Source organism: Hyla sarda, chromosome 2 (assembly GCF_029499605.1).
Source record: "Hyla sarda isolate aHylSar1 chromosome 2, aHylSar1.hap1, whole genome shotgun sequence".
In the NCBI taxonomy this organism is placed as follows: Eukaryota; Metazoa; Chordata; class Amphibia; order Anura; family Hylidae; genus Hyla; species Hyla sarda.
The window spans coordinates 162,504,900-162,526,781 of record NC_079190.1 but is presented as its reverse complement, the minus strand read 5'-3'; the positions used below and the strand labels follow the sequence as shown (position 1 = coordinate 162,526,781).

Below are 21,882 nucleotides of genomic sequence, written 5' to 3'. Positions count from 1 at the left end.
TAACTAAAAGCATTCCAGAGTTATTAATGTTTAAAGTGACAGTGGTCAGATTTGCAAAAAACGCTCTGGTCCTTAAGGTGTAAAATGGCCTGGTCCTTAACCCCTTAAGGACACATGACGTTCTCATACGTCTCCATTTCCGAGTCCTTAAGGACACATGACGTATGAGAACGTCATGTGTTTTACCGGCCCCCCGCAACCATCTGGAGCGGAGACGGTGCCCGATGCCTGCTGAAATCGTTCAGCAGGCATCGGGGCATATCGCCCAGGGGGGTTATTATGACCCCCCATGTCGGCGATGGCCGCAGATTGCTGGACAATTCAGTCCAGCGATCTGCGGCGGATTCCGGGTCAATCGGGTCTCCGGTGACCCGGAATTATTGGCTGATCGGGGCCGTCAGAGACGGCCCCGAACAGCCAGAGCCAGCAGGGGTGAGGTGGCACTGGTGTCACCTCACGATCCCCCTGATTCGTCGGCCGGATTACCGGCCGACCAATCAGGGCACCTGCTGCGGGTGTCACTCTTTCGGAGGACGTGAGCAGGTGCGGGACGTGCACCCCGGGTGCTGGGGACCCCGATCCCCGGCGTCCCTGTTGGGATCGGGGCCCCAGGAGCAGCGGCGGCGGCGACGACGAGGGACGGACCTATGCGGCGAGGATCGTTGGAGGTGAGTGACAGCCTCCTGCTGTTGCTTAGCAACAGCTCCCAGCATGCAAAAAGGGCATGCTGGGAGCTGTAGTTATGCAACAGCAGGAGGCAGACCACCACAACTCCCAGCATTCCTTTATGGGCATGCTGGGACTTGTAGTTTTGCAACAGCTGGAGGCACATTCTTTCTATGGAAAAGTGTACCTTCAGCTGTTGTATAACTACAACTCCCAGCTTGCACAATCAGCTAAAGTGCATGCTGGGAGTTGTAGTGGTGCATCTGGTGGTTGCATAACTACAACTCCCAGCATGCCCGTTGGCTGTCGGTGACTGCTGAGAGTTGTAGTTTTGCAACAGCTGAAGGCACACTGAGTTAAGTAGCAAACCAGTGTGTCTCCAGCTGTTGCATAACTACAATCCCCAGCATCCCCAGCCAAAGTAGTATGCCTCCAGCTGTTGCATAACTACAACACCCAGCATGCCCTTCCGCTGTCCGTACATGCTGGGGGTTGTAGCTTTTGCAACAGCTGAAGGCACACTGGTTGCAAAACACTGAGTTTGTTACCAAACTCGGTGTTTCACAACCAGTGTGCCTCCAGCTGTTGCAAAACTACAACTCCCAGCATGCACTGATAGACCGTACATGCTGGGAGTTATAGTTTTGCAACAGCTGGATGTTCCCCCCCCCCCCCCCCCCCCAATGTGAATGTACAGGGTACACTCACATGGGCGGAGGATTACAGTAAGTATCCGGCTGCAAGTTTGAGGTGCGGCAAAATTTCTGCCGCAGCTCAAACTGCCAGCGAGAAGCTACTGTGAACCCCCGCCCATGTGACTGTACCCTAAAAACACTACACAACACTAACACAAAATAAAATAAAAAGTAAAAAACACTACATATACACATACCCCTATACAACCCCCCTCCCCTCCCCAATAAAAATGAAAAACGTCTGGTACGCCACTGTTTCCAAAACGGAGCCTCCAGCTGTTGCAAAACAACTACTCCCAGTATTGCCAGATAGCTGTTGACTGTCTAGGCATGCTGGGAGTTTTACAATAGCTGGAGGCACCCTGTTTGGGAATCACTAGCGTAGAATACCCCTATGTCCACCCCTATGCAAGTCCCTAATTCAGGCCTCAAATGCGCATGGTGCTCTCACTTTGGAGCCCTGTCGTATTTCAAGGCAACAGTTTAGGGCCACATATGGGGTATCGCCGTACTCGGGAGAAATTGCCTAACAAATTTTGGGGGGTATTTTCTGCTATTACCCTTTTAAAAAAATGTAAAATTTTTTTACATATGCAAAAGTCATGAAACACCTGTAGGGTATTAAGGTTCAAATTACCCCTTGTTACGTTCCCCGAGGGGTCTAGTTTCCAAAATGGTATGCCATGTGTTTTTTTTTTGCTGTTCTGGCACCATAGGGGCTTCCTAAATGCGGCATGCCCCCAGAGCAAAATTTGCTTGCTTTCAAAAAGCCAAATGTGACTCCTTCTCTTCTGAGACCTGTAGTGCGCCAGCAGAGCACTTTTCACCCCCATGCGAGGTGTTTTCTGTATCGGGAGAAATTGGGCTTCAAATTTTGGGGGGTATTTTCTGCTATTACCCTTTTTAAAAATGTAAAATTTTTGGGAAACCAAGCATTTTAGGTAAAAAATATATATATATATATTTTTTACATATGCAAAAGTCGTGAATCACCTGTGGGGTATTAAGGTTCACTTTACCCCTTGTTACGTTCCCTGAGGGGTCTAGTTTCCAAAATGGTATGCCATGTGTTTTTTTTGCTGTCCTGGCACCATAGGGGGCTTCCTAAATGCGGCATCCCCCCCAAAAACCATTTGTCGCTCCTTCCCTTCTGAGCCCTCTACTGCGCCCGCCGAACAATTAACAGACATATGAGGTATGTGCTTACTCGAGAGAAATTGGGTTTCAAATACAAGTAAAAATTTTCTCCTTTTTATCCCTTGCAAAAATTCAAAAATTGGGTCTACAAGAACATGAAGATTTAGAATTTTCTCCTTCACTTTGTTGCTATTCCTGTGAAACACCTAAAGGGTTAATACACTTACTGAATGTCATTTTGAATACTTTGGGGGGTGTAGTTTTTATAATTGGGTCATTTATGGGGTATTTCTAATATGAAGACCCTTCAAATCCACTTCAAAACTGAACTGGTCCCTGAAAAATAGTGAGTTTGAAAATTTTGTGAAAAATTTCAAAACTGCTGCTGAACTTTGAAGCACTCTGGTGTCTTCCAAAAGTAAAAACTCATAAATTTTATGATGCAAACATAAAGTAGACATATTGTATATGTGAATCCAAAAAAAATATATTTTGAATATCCATTTTCCTTACAAGCAGAGAGCTTCAAAGTTAGAAAAATGCTAAATTTTCATTTTTTTCATCAAATTTGGGGATTTTTCACCAAGAAAGGATGCAAGTTACCATAAAATTTTACGACTAAGTTAAAGTAGAATATGTCACGAAAAAACAATCTCGGAATCAGAATGATAACCAAAAGCATTCCAGAGTTATTAATGTTTAAAGTGACAGTGGTCAGAATTGCAAAAAACGCTCCGGTCCTTAAGGTGTAAAATGGCCTGGTCCTTAACCCCTTAAGGACGCAGGACGTAAATGTACGTCCTGGTGAGGTGGTACTTAACACACCAGGACGTACATTTACGTCCTAAGCATAACCGCGGGCATCGGAGCGATGCCCGTGTCATGCGCGGCTGATCCCGGCTGCTGATCGCAGCCAGGGACCCGCCGGCAATGGCAGACGCCCGCGATCTCGCGGGCGTCCGCCATTAACCCCTCAGGTGCCGGGATCAATACAGATCCCGGCATCTGCGGCGGTTCGCGATTTAAATGAACAATCGGATCGCCCGCAGCGCTGCTGCGGGGATCCGATCATTCATAACGGCGCACGGAGGTCCCCTTACCTTCCTCCGTGCGGCTCCCGGCGTCTCCTGCTCTGGTCTGTGATCGAGCAGACCAGAGCAGGAGATGACCGATAATACTGATCTGTTCTATGTCCTATACATAGAACAGATCAGTATTAGCAATCATGGTATTGCTATGAATAGTCCCCTATGGGGACTATTCAAGTGTAAAAAAAAAATGTAAAAAAATGTAAAAGTAAAAAAAAAGTGAAAAATCCCCTCCCCCAATAAAAAAGTAAAACGTCCGTTTTTTCCTATTTTACCCCCAAAAAACGTAAAAAACATTTTTTATAGACATATTTGGTATCGCCGCGTGGGTAAATGTCCGAACTATTAAAATAAAATGTTAATGATCCCGTACGGTGAACGGTGTGAACGAAAAAAAATAAAAAAAGTCCAAAATTCCTACTTTTTTAATACATTTTATTAAAAAAAATTATAAAAAATGTATTAAAAGTTTTTTATATGCAAATGTGGTATCAAAAAAAAGTACAGATCATGGCGCAAAAAAATGAGCCCCCATACCGCCACTTATACGGAAAAATAAAAAAGTTAGAGGTCATCAAAATAAAGGGATTATAAACGTACTAATTTGGTTAAAAAGTTTGTGATTTTTTTTAAGCGCAACAATAATATAAAAGTATATAATAATGGGTATCATTTTAATCGTATTGACCCTCAGAATAAAGAACACACGTCACTTTTACCATAAATTGTACGGCGTGAAAACAAAACCTTCCAAAATTAGCAAAATTGCGTTTTTCGTTTTAATTTCCCCACAAAAATAGTGTTTTTTGGTTGCGCCATACATTTTATGATATAATGAGTTATGTCATTACAAAGGACAACTGGTCGCGCAAAAAACAAGCCCTCATACTAGTCTGTGGATGAAAATATAAAAGAGTTATGATTTTTAGAAGGCGAGGAGGAAAAAATGAAAACGTAAAAATTAAATTGTCTGAGTCCTTAAGGCCAAAATGGGCTGAGTCCTTAAGGGGTTAAGGGGTTAAAGGGGTACCACGTGGAATCATTATTATTATTATTATTTTTTAATCAGCTGGTGCCATAAAGTTAAACAGATTTGTAAATTACTTCTATTAAAAAATCTTAATCCTTCAAATACATTTTATGGGCTATATACTACAGAGGAAATGCTTTTATTTTTGGATTTATCTGATGTCATGACCACAGTGCTCTCTGCTGACCTCTGCTGTCCATTTTAGGAACTGTCCAGAGCAGCATATGTTTGCTATAAGGATTTTCTCCTGCTCTGGACAGTTCCAAAAATATACAGCAGAGGTCAGCAGAGAGCACTGTGGTCATGACAGAGAAATCCAAAAAGAAAAGCATTTCTTCTGTAGTATATAGCCATTAAAAAGTACTGGAAGGATTACGATTTGTTTTAATAGAAGTAATATACAAATCTGTTTAACTTTCTGGCACCAGTTGAATTTAAAACAAAAAAAAAAAAAAAAAGTTTTCCACGGAAGTACCCCTTTAATGGGTTAACAATAAAAACATAAAAAATAAAATAAAAATAAAAGCAAGAAAAAAACCTGTGTGTAAACCTAGCCTAAAAAGAGTCTGCACACTGTACAAGAGCATCCAGTGAGTGAGTTTCCCCAGCAATAATGTGGCTATAACTAGTCAGTGGGATTTACATTAAATGGGTTCAGCGTTGTTTTTAAAGGGGTTATCCACCATAAGGAGATTTTAATACTTACCTGCCAGACAGTAATAAACATGCTTTGGAAGGATCTGTGCTTGTCTTGGTGCTAAATGGCTATGCTGAGAGATTACCATAACGCTGTGGCTATTTCCTGTTTAATTTCTCTCTCTAACTACACATCCCATAGTTCCATGCTTGTAAGTTTGAGGTCACTTCCTTCCCTCTCTAACATCAGACACCCCACCCATTGAAACATAAATGAGCTGCATTCCATTCAAAAGACCAGTGTTTTCTAACCAGGGTGCCTCCAGCTGTAGCAAATTGATTTCTTCCCCACCCAGTGGTCGCACCAGCTTATTGAAGCAGACAGGCTCCCTGTGATCACCTGACTAGTGATGTCACATCTCTACGCACTGCAACCTGGGAAAACCCGAGACCTGAGTAATTTTGCATGCTGTTAAAAATAAATATTGGGGCACACAGTTACAGACACTATATTATGAACTACACTAACTTTACAGCTCTAATTTTGTAGCATAGTCAAATAAAAAAAAATTCCTGGAATACCCCTTTAATTTAGCAAAGCAAAAACAGTGTCAGCTTACCTGCTCAATGGAACTGCCAGTGTCTTTCCCGCACAAACAACACCTCCATCAGGTGTATCTGCAGAGCAATCCAATAAAGACATATGCAGTATGCAGTAAAAGGTAGATTTATTAAAGAAGTCTCATGCCCAACAGTACAGAAAAACTTAGCCCCTATCCGCAGGATAGGGGATAAGTATTAGTTTGGTGGGGGGGGGTCCAAGCGCTGTGGCCCCCCGCGATCATCTGTACGGAGCCCCGGCTCTCTACTTTAGGTGTTACCCGCTTCTCTTTCGCCTAGCATGGGAAAAAGAGCTGCACTGCCCTTTGTCGAATGATAATTGGGAACGTGCTTTATCTCTCTGCCACAAATCCTCCATTTCTTGCAAATCACAGGAAACCAATTATAAAGTCCTCACTAGGTGGTATAGGGTACCGGCCCTTTCGACCCACATGAACCCATTAATCCCTGATGTATGTTGGCGTTGCAGACAATTGGGAGGAACCATGTCACACATATGGTTAACTTGTCCAGAGTTGGACTCTTTTTGGTCCCAAATCCTTGCCGTCATATCCCAACTGACCTCCCTCCCCTTTGTCAAATGCTCGATCATGACCTTATCGTCTATTCTCCCTCATCCTGCACCTCGATTGCCCCCAAAATTAGCGCACTTCCGCCTGATAGCGGGCAGAGCAGTAATCCCTCGACTCTGGAAGTCTATGCTATTTGGACCCCCTGGTTATCCTATATGGCTTCTCCCGATTTCTAGACTCCATACCTTAAGGATTGATTTAGTATGGATGGTGGATAGCTTATTCATTTTCCCTTTTACCTGCCATAGCCACTCTAACTCCCAGTTGAGACTACCCTACGTGGCCAGTAGTGTCAATCCAAACTGCAAGGTAAGTCCTTCTCCCTACCTACTTCAGCCTACTCACCTTCACCCCCCCCCCCCCCAGTTCCTCTCCTCCTCTACTTTCCTTCACTTCCTTCCTGTTTATTTTCTGTCCTTTTTTCAAAACAGTTTTCCACTGGAGTACCCTTTTAAAGGACCAGAGCATTTTTTTGCACATCTGACCACCTGATTCTGAGAGTTTTTTCGTGACATATTCTACTTTATCATAGTGGTACATTTTTGTCGATACTTGCATCATTTCTTGGTGAAAAATTCAAAAATGTCATGAAAAATTTGAAAATTTAGCTTTTTTTCTAACTTTGAAGCTCCCTGCTAGTGAGGAAAATAGACATACCAAATAAATTATATATTGATTCACATATACAATATGTCTACTTTATGTTTGCATCATAAAGTTTTTACTTTTGGAAGACATCAGAGGCCTTCAAAGTTCAGCAGCAATTTTAAATTTTTTCACAAAATTTTCAAAATCTACATTTTTCAGGGACCAGTTCAGTTTTGAAGTGGATTTAAAATCTGCATTTTTAAACACTAATGTTCTTGTAGACCCAGTTTTTGAATTTTTACAAGGGGTAAAAGGAGAAAATGCCCCCCAAAATGTTTAACCCAATTTCTCTCGAGTAAGGAAATACCTCATATGTGAACATAAAGTGCTCTGTTGCAAAACTACAACTCCCAGCATACCAGGACAGCCATCGACTGTCCGGACATGCTGGGAGTTGTAGTTTTAAAACCCCTGGAGGTCCGCAGGTTGAAGACCACTGCAGCCTTAGTCAGAAGACCCCCTTTAGTTTTCTACTCACCTCCCATCGGTGGGAAGGAAGAGTGAGCTGGTCCGGGCCATCTATGCTCCAGGGACCTTCCGGTGGGGAGGGTTATTCATTCCGGGCTGTCCATTTTCACCAAGTGGGACCGCTTCTCCAGGCTCGGCCTAGTGACATTGCCTTGACGACGACGCACAGGGACACGCATGAACATCCCTGTGCGTTGTCGGCAAGGCAACGTCACTAGTCCGGGGTAAGGCCCGGAGCGCAGAGAAGAGGGGGCGCGCGCCCCCCCCCCCCCCCCCCCCCCCCCCCCCCCCCCCCCCCCCCCCCCCCCCCCCCCCCACGGTGAAAATGGACAGCCCGGAACGACTTACCCTCCCCACCAGACCTTAAGCATAGATGGCCGGACCAGCTCACCCTTCCTTCCCACCAAGGGGAGGTGAGTAGAAAACTAAAGGGGGGGGGGGGGGCGTCTGGATGATGACGAAGGTCGCAGTGGTCTTCAACCTGCGGATCTCCAGAGGTTTAAAAACTACAACTCCCAGCATGCCCGGACAGCCGATGGCTGAAGGGATTGACATGCTTTTTCTTATTTTGACCCAATGGCAGAAAAAACTGTGGGATAAATCCAACGCTTAACAGACAACAGTGGTAACTGATGTTCCCCACTGACTTATAGAGGACTTCATCAAGACAGTACTGCATTTTAAATAGAGGCTCCAAACAGAGTCTTACATACTTTATGTACAAACAAAGCTTATAACATTTAACAGGTATAAACATCCATGTGTATGGAGAAGATATATGTATATAACAAATAAAAAGGAAAGCAGTGATATTCTCTACAGAGATTTGTATCATAACCTTACCTGAATGTTAAGACTGTGAGCGGTCTGTAGGATTTATGACTTGCATTGCTACTGAGTTTGGTGCCCCCAAAAGTCATGCAGCCACAGATCCCCAATTGAAGTTTCTTCTCGGAGGTCCTATTTATAAAAACAGAACGGTGAAATAACCAAGTGTCAGGAGGACACTTTTTAACTTGTATTACATTTAGTAGGGATCGACAGATATCTATTTTTTTTAGGGCAGATACTGATAATCTGTGGAGGTTAGGGCCGATAGCTGATAACTTACACCGATATTCCGGTGTAAGTTATCGGCTATTTATCCCCCCCCCGCGACACCCGCTGCAGATCATTGATTTAAAGCGGGCGCTTTAAATCAATGAACTGCAGCGGCTTTTGCGGTGCCATAGGGCCCCGCCGCCGCCACCCGCTTCTCTCCCCCTTGCCTGTCCGGGGGTCCTCCTGAGTCCTATCACCGCCACCCGCGCCACCCACCGCCGCGCCACACCCGTGCCCCCCATGCCCCATTGCCTCCCCCATCTCCGGTTTTATAATTACCGGGGACGACTCTACATCTGGCTCCGGTGGCGTCCTCCTGAGCTGTCACTGTGTGCACTGACGGTGACGTCGCATCACGTCACTCGTCATTGCGCACAGCGTAACGTAGGACATAGCAAGAGCCACAAGTAGCGTGGACCCCCGGCCCACGGGAACAGGTAAATATAAAACCGGGGAAGGGGGAGGCAATGAGGCCGGGGCGGTGCAGTGTGCGACGCGGTGCGGTGGGGCAGTGCGGCGCGGTGGGGTGGGTCGTGGGGGCTGGGACATTATTGGATTATCGGCAAGATAATTGCCGATAACGCCCAAAATCGTGAATATCGGCCAAACCGATAATCGGTCGATCCCTAACATTTAGGGCTGCAGCTAACGTTTATTTAAAAAATCGATTAGTTGTCGATAATTTCATTGATTCGTTGGAAAACAACACCAAAATGACAAAAACAAAAAAAAAAGGGGGTTTAACTGATTCTACTTGAAAAAGTATGTACATTGGCCATATTAAAACAGTTTCTAGAATGTGATGTGACCAAAAAGCAGCAAATTTGGACTTTGTTTACGCCAGTTGCTGCACAATATCATTAACATTATATTTTAAATAGTTCAGACAGTTACCCATGCAGCAATATCAAATATGTAATTTTTTTATTTAGTTTTTTTTTCCTCTTTTCTTGTATACAAAAGGAAAAGGGGTGGGGGACTCTTTTTGGGGTTTATTTACATTTTAATCAAACTTATTTTTGTAAATTACACTTTTAATATAGCTTTAGTTTATATAGACACATACATACACACATGGCCGTAAATGTTGGCCCCCCTGAAATTTTTCAAGAAATTGAAATATTTCTAACAGAAAAGGATTGCAGTAACACGTTTTTCTATACACATGTTTATTCCCTTTGTATGTATTGGACCTAAACCAAAGAAGGGAGAAAAAAAATAAGCAAAGTGGACATAATGTCACACCAAACTCCAAAAATGGGCTGGACAAAATTATTGGCACCTATTTAAAATTGTGGACAAATAAGATTGTTTCAAGCATGTGATGCTCCTTTAAACTCACCTGGGGGCAAGTAACAGCTGTGGGCAATATAAAAATCACACCTGAAAGCAGATAAAAAGGAGAAGTTCACTTAGTCTTTGCATTGTGTGTCCGTGTGTGCCACCCCAAGCATGGACAACAGAAAGAGGATAAGAACTGTCTGAGGACTTGAGAACCAAATTTGTGAAAAAATATCAACACTCAAGTTTACAAGTCCATCTCCAGAGATCTAGATTTGCCTCTGTCCATAGTGCACAACATTATCAATAAGTTTGCAACCCAAGGCACTGTAGCTAATCTTCCTGGTCGTGGACGGAAGAGAAAAATTGATGAAAGGTATCAACGCAGGTTAGTCTGGATGGTGGATAAACAGCCCCAAACAAGTTCCAAAGATATTCAAGCTGTCCTGCAGGCTCGGTGCGAACTATCTGTTGACATTTAAATGAAACGCTATGGCAGGAGACCCAGGAGGACCCCACTGCTGACAGACAAAAAAGCAAGACTACAGTTTGCCAAAATGAACTTGAGTAAGCCACAATCCTTCTGGGAAAACATCTTGTGGACAGATGAGACCAAGATAGGCCTACAAAGAAAAGAACACAGTACCTACAGTGAAATATGGTGGAGGTTCAATTATGTTTTGGGGTTCTTTTGCTGCATCTGGCACTGGGTGCCTTCAAAGTGTGCAAGGCATCATGAAATCTGAGGATTACCAAAGGCTTTTGGGTCACACTGTATAGCCCAGTGTCAGATTGCATCCAAGATATTCGGTCTACCAGCAGGACAATGACCCCAAACATAAGTCAAAAAGCACCCAGAAATGTATGGCAACAAAGTGCTGGAGAGTTCTGAAGTGGCCAGCAATGAGTCCAAATCTAAATCCCAATGAACACCTGTGGAGAGATCTTAAAATTTCTGTTGGGAAAAGGCATACTTCCAATAAGAGAGATCTGGAGCAGTTTGCAAAGGAAGAGTGGTCCAACATTCTGGCTGAGAGGTGCAAGAAGCTAATTGAGGGTTATAGGAAGCGACTAATTTCAGTTATTTTTTTCCAAAGGGTGTGCACCCAAATATTAAGTTAAGGGTGCAAATAATTTTGTCCAGCCCAATTTTGGAGTTTGGTTTGACATTTTGTCCAATTTGCTTTTTTTCCTCCTTTTTTGGTTTAGTTCCAATAAATACAAAGGGAATAAACATGTGTATAGCAAAACATGTGTTACTGCAATCCTTTTCTGTGAGAAATACTTCATATTGTAGAAAAATTTCAGGGGTGCCAAACATTTACGGCCATGACTGAAATGCATATATATATGCAAATAAAAAAAATGTTGCAGTATCTTGTAATACCTTTTTTTATTGGACTCTCTCTCTCTCTCTCTCTCTCTATTTATATATCTCACTAGATTAGTCTGTGCACTCCTATACACATGGGGGCTATGTGCAGACTCTAGAGCATACCGTGTTTCTCCAAAAATAAGAACGGGTCTTATATTAATTTTAGTCACAAAAAACACATTAGGGCTTATTTTCAGGGTAGGGCTTATTTATTTATGGGTGGCTGCAGGAGTGTGGAGGATGGGGGGCTGTGGAGGATGGGGGGCTGTGGAGGATGGGGGGCTGTGGAGGATGGGGGGCTATGGGAGTGTGGAGGATGGGGGGGCTGTAGCAGTGTGGAGGATGGGGGGGCTGTAGCAGTGTGGAGGATGGGGGGGCTGTAGCAGTGTGGAGGATGGGGGGGCTGATGGAGTGTGGGAAGATGGGGGATCTTCCACACTGCTACAGCCCCCATCCTCCCACAGCCCCCCATCCTCCACACTGCTGCAGCCCCCCCCATCCTCCACACTCCTGCAGCCTCTCCCCCATCCTCCACACTCCTGCAGCCTCCCCCCCATCCTCCACACTCCTGCAGTCCCCCCCATCCTCCACACTCCTGCAGTCCCCCCCATCCTCCACACTCCTGCAGTCCCCCCCATCCTCCACACTCCTGCAGTCCCCCCCATCCTCCACACTCCTGCAGTCCCCCCCATCCTCCACACTCCTGCAGTGCCCCCTACCCCTCTGCCATAATAAACTACTCAAGAGGGGGGAGTTGTTGAGAGCGTCCGCATTACTGGCGGCCGTGGTACGGATCTGGACCGCGGTCCGCCAGTTGAGTACCCCTGGCCTAGGTCTTATTTTCGGGGTAGGGAAGCCCCGATAATCCAGCTAGGGCTTATTTTTGGGGTAGGGTGTATTTTCGAGGAAACAGGGTAGCAACCCAGTGTCTGTAGTACTGACTTTGTAGCACTATAGACACTAGGGTGCAATGCATTGCACATACCCCATGAACAAAACTTTCCCCTTCAATTTATGAGGCCCCTTGGCAAGATATAAGCCAGGAAATAGTCCTTTGGGAGCAGCACTCTAGATAATGTTGGATGATTTAAAACATTTTTAAAAAACACTGCAGATTTGTGTAGTCTATCAGGGCTAAGCCATATAGAAATATATATGTTTCCGTTAGCCATAGTGAGAAAAGATCACCGCGGCTGGCTATTAACTCTTTAGATTGCCGCTGTCAAAGATGACAGTGGTGACAAAAGGGATATATGAATGCTCCCTGGTGGGCTAGTGGGGTGGATGCCCCCCCTCCCCTGCAGCACGATAGCAGGGGGGGACGGCAATCCACTATAGAGGTAGATGGAGGGCTTACCTCTGTTCCCTGGTGTCCGTGGCTCTGTCATTGATAGAGCCTGGCTGGACTAGGCTCTATCAATGGATCGCAGAGCACACAGATCAATGGAGTTCAAAAGAACGCTATTGATCTGCATGAAGAATTTTAAAGAGAGACACACATTAACCCCTTCAGTATTAAAGGTTCAAATCATCCCCTTTTCCTATATAAAAACATGTAAACATAATAAAAACAAACAAATTTGGTATCATTGCGTGCGTAATTGTACAAACTATTAAAAAATAACATTGTGTATCCCGTACAGTAAATAACGTACATGTTGAAAAAAAAAAATTTGCAATTTTTATAATATCCCAGTAAAAAAGTGATTAAGGGTCTATTCACACATACAGTATTCTGTGCAGATTTGATGCGCAGGATTTGGAGCAATTCAGTCTACATTGAAATCTGCAGCAGAAAATCCTGCACATCAAATCTGCGCACAATACTGTACGTGTGAATAGACCTTAAAAAGTCAGATCAATACCAAAATGGTACAGATACAAAAAATAAAAAATAAAGATTATGGTGCAAAAAAAATTAGCCCTCATACAGCCTTTTATGCGGAAGAAAAGAAAAAAAAAATTAGCAGGCCATCAAACATGTTAGCTGACAAGGTATATGGCGTAGAAAAGAAAACCACTACATTTGCAAAATTATCTTTTACTATTTCAATTTCACTTCACCAATATTGTTATTTTTTTGTTTCAGAGCATATGTTATGGAAAAATTAATAAGGTGTCAATAAAGTAGTTAGTTATGGCTTTTAATGGGGGCGAGGAGGAAAAAACGATTGTGTAAAAGTGTAAATTGGCCTGGACAAGTGGATCCTCATGAGGGAAAAGTAGATTTTGCTCCGTTTTAGTCCCGCGGACAAGTTTTTTTTTTTTTTTTAAATAAATTTCCACACCCTTGCACCTCCAATAAAGGAGTGGTTCTGCAGGTGGTGACCACAGACCACTTCTAAGTTCCTAAGCTTCCTGGCTGATGTTTTGGTCACTTTTGAATGCTGGCGGTGCTTTCACTCTAGTGGTAGCATGAGACGGAGTCTACAACCCACACAAGTGGCTCAGGTAGTGCAGCTCATCCAGGCACATCAATTCAAGCTGTGGCAAGAAGGTATGCTGTGTCTGTCAGCATAGTGTCCAGAGCATGGAGGCACTACCAGGAGACAGGCCAGTAAACCAGGAGACGTGGAGGAGGTCGTAAAAAATTACTTCCAGCAGGCCACAAATGTGCATGTGTCCACTCAAACGGTCAGAAACAGACTCCATGAGGGTGGTATGAGGGCCTGACGTCCACAGGTGGGGTTGTGCTTACAGCCCAACAATGTGCAGGACATTTGGCATTTGCCAGATAATACCAAGATTGGCAAATTCACCACTGGCGCCCTGTGCTCTTCACAGATGAAAGCAGGTTCACACTGAGCACATGTGACAGACGTGACAGGGTCTGTAGACGCTGTGGAGACTGTTCTGCTGCCTGCAAAATCCTCCAGCATGACCAGTTTGGCGGTGGGTCAGTAATGGTGTGGGGTGGCATTTCTTTGGGGGGGGCTGCACAGCTTGCTAGTGTGAGCCTGACTGCCATTAGGTACAGAGATGAGATCCTCAGACTCCTTGTAAGACCATATGCTGGTGCGGTTGGCCCTGGGTTCCTCCTAATGCCAGATAATGCTAGACCCCCGGTGGCTGGAGTATGTCAGCAGTTCCTGCAATAGGAAGGCATTGATGCTATGGACAGTTCCCCAGACCAGAATCCGATTGAGAACATCTGGGACATCATATCTTGCTCCATCCACCAACGCCAGATGCTTAAGTCCAGGTCTGGGAGAACATCCCTCAGGAGACCATCCGCCACCTCATCAGGAGCATGCCCAGGCATTGTAGGGAGGTCATAAGGGCACATGGAGGCCACACACACTACTGAGCCTCATTTTTACTTATTTGAAAGGACATTACATCAAAGTTGGATCAGCCTGTAGTGTGGTTATCCATTTTGATTTTGAGTGTGACTCAATATCCAGACCTCCAGGGGTTGATAAATTTGATTTCCATTGATACATTTTTGTGTGATTTTGTTGTCAGCACATTCAACTATGTAAAGATTAAAGTATTTCATACGATTAGTTCATTCATTCAGATCTAGGATGTGTTATTTTAGTGTTCTTTATTTTTTTGAGAAGTGTAAATTATTTTGTCCAATTTTTTTTCTTTTTTCTTTTAGTATTTATTTAAAACTTTTTCAAACAACAAAAATAGACAGAAACAGTACCATACAGTACAGATCTCCTCTGATCATTGCGATCAGTAAAGAAATTCAGAAAAATTATAGCACACGCATATAAAATAACGGTCAGTCATGAAGCCCAGCACTAGGCAGCACAGTGACAACATTCAGACACCCAAACACTCCCCACTCACACACCCAGAGAAGTACCCCCCACCTAGCCCCTTTTCTCAAGGAGAAAATGTATTACTGTAGAGAACCAACTCGCTCTTGAGGGACCACTGACCCAAAAGCAGCCACAGCATCCACACTTTATCAAATTTCTTCTAATATATAACAATCTATACAAGGGGATATATTTGTTAACCATGTTAAACCACCGAGAAATAGGGGGGATGCTAGTGTCCTTCCACGCCATGATCACAACTTTATGCGCACAAAACAATAGACGAATTAGCTGGCGTCTATGTGAACACGATTTCAGGTCATTAATGACTCTCAACAAACAGACTACCGGGGAAAACACAAAGGGGAATTCTTAATGGACAGACAGGAACTGCTTAAAAGCTCTCCAGATGGGTTCAACACATAGCATGAAGAAGGGAGCCCACATCAGATTGACAGTGGAAAAAAGTATCAGAAGAGGAGACACCTATATGAAATTTTTTTTACAGGAGTATAGTATAGGCAGAGTATTAATCTGAATAATCATATCTGGCACTCACCACTGTAGGGTAAAGCGTTTTTACAACTTCCTCCCATTGGTCCTCTGTCAACTCTGGGATATCAACCACCCACTTCCCAAAACAATAAAGCAAAGGGATCTGGACCCAAACAGCAGCTCCACATTCGAAAATGCTTGAGTCACATCAAGAGAGCCAAATTGCGCCACAATTGCAGGTACCGATAATGGGCAGTCCGTGGTACATGAAAGTGCTCACACAATTCGTGAAAGGAGGGGAAAGACGGAAATTCCTCAAATAGATGTATAGCAAACTTGATCCTATGATCGCTCCAAAAGCCGGCTGCCTCCAACTCCCGTAGGTGCTCAAAGTGGGGGTTACCCCACAGGGGTGCTCTTGGAGACAATGCCAGCAACGGGAAGCGCATGTAGACCACCGCCCACACCTCTGCTACTGTTTTAATAGGAGATGGTAACCTGGAAGAAGGAGAGTATCTATACAGTGCGTTAGTGAGAGTCTCATATGAACCCATTATCGTTCCAGCCAGTGCCGTGGCTGATTCTCAAGATCCAGGTCGATCCACCAGGCGGCGTACACTAGCTGAGATGCTAGAAATTAACTATGCTTGGCAGGGGCAGCAAGACCACCCCTTTGTTTTCCACGCCTGGAGCAGCACCTGACCCAGTCAGTGGTTTATCTTGCCAATAGAAGGATCTCAGTATACCACCAGCTTCACAAAACAACGCTTGGGGGGGGAATCAAAGGGGACAAATGGAAGACATTTAGAAACTTAGGAAGATAGATCATTTAAAAAATATTAATTCTACCCGCCAATGACAAAGGAAAGGAGTTCCACGACTGCTATCTGTTGGCCGTAGAGATCAGCACAGGGTCCAGATTCAGAGCCATGTAATCCCCCAGGCATGCAGTCACCTCCACCCCAGGTACTTGAATTGAGTAACCACCTGCAACCCATTAGGAAGAGAAGGCAATAGGTTCACCAGCCACGACAGAGGCATCAGGGAGGATTTTGCCCTCAGACCTGAGAAGGTACCAAATCTATCCAGTAGACTAAGTAACGCCCCCAGGGAACCCCGGACAACTGCCAAATAAACTAAAGTGTCATCTGTGTACATGGAGACCTTTTCTTCGAGGGACCCTTTACGCAACCCATGGATATCAGGTGAAGCTCTGATGGCGGCGGCCAACAGCTCCACAGCTAAGGCAAACAGAAACGGGGACAACGGACATCCCTGTCAAGTACCCTTACTCAACTGAAATGAGTCAGACATCCAGGTTCATATGTATTTTAGCTCCCAGATTATTGTATAGTAGCCTCACCAAAGCCCTGAACCTCCGACCAAAGCGAAGGATCCTCAGCACAGTCCAAAGATAAGGCCACTCCACCTAATTATAAGCCTTGTATACATCAAGACTGACCACATAGCCAGGAGAAGAATCATTCTCCGCAGCAGCTATATTAAGATGTAAACATTTAACATTTAACGTTCGTGGCTTGCCCAGGCATGAATACTGTCTGATCAGGGTGAACGATAGACGCCATGACTCCCTTGAAATGATTGGCCAAAATCTTAGACAAAAGCTTAATATCAACATTAAGGAGGGGGATCGGTCGGTAAGAATCTGGTAGAGTCAGATCCTTCCCTGGTTTGGGGAGAACTACAATGAGGGCCTCCCGCATGGAGTCTGGAAGCCTCCCAGTCTCCACAGCAACACTAAAAAGATTTTGCAAGCAAGAGAGACTAGCTGCTCCTCATTCACCCTGTACCAGTCTCCAATCATACCATCTAAACCTGGAGTCTTCCCGGACTGCAGTGAAGTAATTGCCTGAGAAACCTCCTCGGCAGAAAAAGGGGCATCTAAAGTGGATGCCTGTACCTCAATTAAAGATGTAACAGGAAGGCCCTGCAAAAATTAGATTAGGCCCACTGGAACAGCTGATAAACGGGAGGCATATAGACTATTATTAAAGGTCCGGAAAACACCATTAATAACTAAAAGGGTCCGTCTCCAATACCCCAGTGTCCCCCTTGATACAAGGAATAGATATTACCGGCCTACTCTACCTAGCTAAATATGCCAACAGTTTACCATTTTTATCTCCAAATTCGAAGAGGGCTACCTCCCTGTCCACCATTCTCTTTTGAACTTGCTCCTTTTAAGTCATCAGTAAAGCCCTCTGCGTTTTAGCCCACTGCCTTTCTACCTCGGGGTGGGGTCCCTCACCATCTCTACATCCAAAGTCCCAATCTCCACCTGCAATGCCCTCTCCCTAGCACTCCTCTGCCCTGCAACCCCCGAAGTGAAAGCACCCCTAACATGCACCTTAAAAGCATTTATTGCACCTATTGTGCTCCCAAAAACAATTGTGGGCTTCAAGCAAAGATGCTGCTGCCACCTTTGCCCGCAACCAGCCAGGGTGCATGTGCCATAGTTTAGAGGACCGACTAGGGCCCAAAGATAGGGTAAGTAGAAGAGCTGAGTGGTCTGGGATCCCCCTACTGGAATATGTGATGTCTCTTACCATGGACAGAAGATCGGACAACATTCACACCAGATCAATTCTGGAGAAAGTTTTGTGGGCCGCTGAATAAAAAGGAGAACACTGGGTCAGACGGGTGCTTCCATTGCCATACCTCAGTAAGACCTCCAGGAATTAAGACCAGGAGAGCCAGAGTCCACCACGTCAGTGAGATCGACACCTGGATCCAGAATAGCATTTAAGTCACCTATAATAAGAACAGGGGGAGGGGGAAATGTAAGCATTTTAGACATAATATACTCCGAGACATCAACAGGGAATGGAGGGGGGACATACACAGACACTAAGAGAAACTAAAAGCATGGAGGGAGCAGTGGACAATCACAAACCTACCAAAGGGTCACAAGACACCTGCTCAACTACAAAGGGAAGGAATTTAGACACCAGCACGGACACTACCCTTGCAGAAAAGTGGAATGATAACTCCTTGCAATCCAAACTCTTTAGAGCTAGGATTTTTTGTCCCGTGATGTGTGTTTCCTGTAGACAGATCAAATGCAGGGCATGACGTTTAAACTTTGAGCTAAGGCCCCTGACATTCCAACTCATGACCTTAAGTGGCCCCATGAATTCAATAAGAAAATCTAAAACAGTAGGAAAACCAGCCGGACCGATACCCCTTAACTGGGGGTCTCTCTGGGAACACCGACCACACACATACCAAGACACCAGGCAAACAACAGACCAAAACAATACTGAAACAAACTGCAAAAAATGCATTAACATTCACGATAAACCCTGTATAACACTGGGAACTCTTGCAGACCCTAAACTCTAACAGATGGGCAATAAGCAAGAACTCAAGTTCTTAAACCATCCCACTCCCTCTAGCTAAGTGGGCCAACTCACTATAGAGCCCCTACAACTGGTTAAAGAGTAAAGGTGAGAATTTGTAAGTACACTCTCGGTAGTGATACCTAACAGATAAGCCCTAACTTCCTAGCCTAACGACACTAAGATGAGGGGAGCAACAGGAGTCTCTGCAGGAAAGTCAGTCCGGAGGGCCTGCCACCGGCGCAGTGTCCACCCACTGAAGGGCCTCAGCTGGTGACGTAAAGAATTCGTATTTGCTCCATCCACCACACAAAGTCTGGTTGGAAATCGCATTGCAAACAGGTATCCCTTGTTGCGCAGGCGAAGACGGACTTCCGTAATTTAACACTCTGCTTCCGGAGTTCAACAGAGAAGTCTGGATAAAAGGCCACTCTGGAGTCATTAAAGTACACCTCTCCTTTGATGCGGACCGCCCTCAGGATAGCGTCTCTATCACGGTAATGAAGCAATTTTGCAAGGAACGGTCTTGTACCTTATGCCCTCACCACTGTAAAGTATAAGGAGAAGGTGTCAGCAGGTAGGATTTCATTCAGCCAGGATTCCAGAAAGCCTACAGGATCTGAGCCTTTCGCTTTTTCAGGTAGTCCCACCAGGCGTATATTGTTACGCCGCAGTCTGTTTTGAAGATCACTGCCCGATCAAGGACTTGTTTAATTTGGCGCTGTACTGATAATATCTGATCAGGCAAAGAATGTAGGGTGTCCTCAACAGTCCATAGTCTGAGTTCCACCTCACCAGTGCGCTCTCTCAGCTTCTGTGTCTCATGATGGAGGATAACAAATTCCTGCCTAAGTTCATCTACCTTGGACACATCATAATTTGGAAGGAAGTTAATGTAGCTAGTAGTTGATTAAACTTATGATCAAGGGACTCCGCGTGGCAGGAGACATGTGGGGGGAGAACAGCACCCCTCTGGGCCTGGGCAACCCGAAAACGTAGGGGGAGAAGGCTCAGGTGAAGTGTCCTCCAAAACTTCTGCCGATCTAGAGAATTAAGGGCTTTGGCAGCATGTGAACAGGGCTTTGAACACAAGCCCACTGCCACACAGTCCAGGCGTGGGAGTCACCCCAGCAACCAGGAGGCCCAGCCCACGAAGCTCTGCAATGGCGGACCCCCGGCCTCCAAGCGCTACAATGCCATCCCAGACACCAGCAGCCCCGCTCCAGCGCACTCATGGATCCTCCGGAAACCACCAGCACCACCTTATCCCCGCCGAAAGCATATCACCGCCCGCACTCCAGGACAGCCCACTCCAGTCCGGCCACAAGCCTCACGCTCCCCAGCAGCATCCTCCGCTCGGCCACAGCACCCGACTCCAGCTGCCGCAAACACCTCCAGCCATCACCTGCCAGACTCCCTGGCACCACGCGCTCCAACAGCGTGAGTGAGGGCCCACAGGGGGACAAATTCAGGGTTAAAAGAAGTTGGGCTAGTGGGAGCACTGTGATGTGCAACCGCTCAGCTCACCATTCAGGTGACGCCCCCTATTTGGTTCTATTTTATTCTGTTCTAAGTGTTTAGTATATTAATTTTCTTTCCACAGTCTAAATCTATTTCAAGCTAAACATCAGGAGAAAAGGAACTTTTGCAATATGTCCTAACTTAATATACAGGAGGTACACATGGGATATTCAAGGAGTATATACTTCTCAAACAAAACAAACCTCCATAGACTATCCACAAACAATATGCATAATCCTGTTTATTAACAGAGTTCTTGCAGAAACTTTTTCAGTCTGGCCCAAAGACAGGATATGGTCAAAGTTGAAATTGGTGGCGGGTGCCGGAGTACCTGACTGCAGCGAGGGACCGGCGATTGCAGCGAGACTGGCGGCAGACTGGCCTGTCCCAAGAGGACAGGCTAACCAAGCAATTGCTTGGGGCCCCGAGCTGGCCCAGGGCCCCGAAGCAGAGCCGGTGTTTGCCTGTCCTGCGCTATCCCGTTCGGCAGGCAGCTTGCCCTGTCGGCCTGCCGGGCCAGCAGTGCGAGACCCTGCTTGGAGCGAGAGGCAGAGACTGAAGTCTCTGCCTCCGGCTCCTTTTTGTGCCCCGCTCCGGCTCACCTTCGGTCTGGACTTTGTATGTTCGCACGTCACGCTGAGTCCCAGGGCGTCCTAACGCCGGCCCTAGAGTGTGATGTGACGTGTCCTGTGACTGTGCGTGGTGGGCGGCGTTCGTTACATCTCAGTGACTCTGACAGTGACTCTAACTACTTGCCTACTGGGTCTGGGGGGAGGGGTTTAATCTGGGGTACTACCTGCCTACTGGGGGGAGGGGGTTAATCTGGGTCCCCCCAGTAGTCAGGTAGCACCCCCAGAATTAACCCCATCCCACCCAGTAGGAAGGTAGCACCCCAGATGAACCCCCTCCTGGGGTATAGGGGGTACTACCTGCCTACTGGGGGGAGGGGGTTAATCTGGGTCCCCCCCAGTAGTCAGGTAGCACCCCCAGATTAACCCACTCCCCCCCAGTAGGAAGGTAGCACCCCCAGCTGAACCCCCTCCCCCAGTAGGAAGGTAGCACTCCCAGATGAACCCCTTCCCCCCAGTAGGAAGGTAGCAAACCCAGATGAACCCCCTCCTGGGGTACAGGGGGTACTACCTGCCTACTGGGGGGGGTAATCTGGGGCCCCCCAGTAGGTAGGTAGTACCCCGAGGTTAACCCCTCCCCACCAGTAGGAAGGTAGCACCCCCAGATGAACCCCCTCCTGGGGTACAGGGGGCACCACCTGCCTACTGGGGGGGGGGGGTTAATCTGGGGGTACTACATGCCTGCTGGGGGGAGGGGGTTAATCTGCCCCCCCCCAGTAGTCAGGTAGCACCCCCAGATTAACACGAGAAACAAAATTGTAGATAATTGACCTGAACCAGGCTGGGA

General features: G+C 45.9%; 1 protein-coding gene across 1 annotated transcript in view; it reads right to left on the bottom strand.

Annotated features, from left to right (window-relative positions):
• TMTC4 (transmembrane O-mannosyltransferase targeting cadherins 4) overlaps nt 1-21,882 on the bottom strand; it is a 170,178-nt gene that overhangs the window by 110,317 nt on the left and 37,979 nt on the right. Inside the window, 2 exon segments of the mRNA XM_056555675.1 lie at nt 8,405-8,469; nt 8,471-8,521. Of these exon segments, the coding sequence (XP_056411650.1) occupies nt 8,405-8,469; nt 8,471-8,521 (116 nt within the window).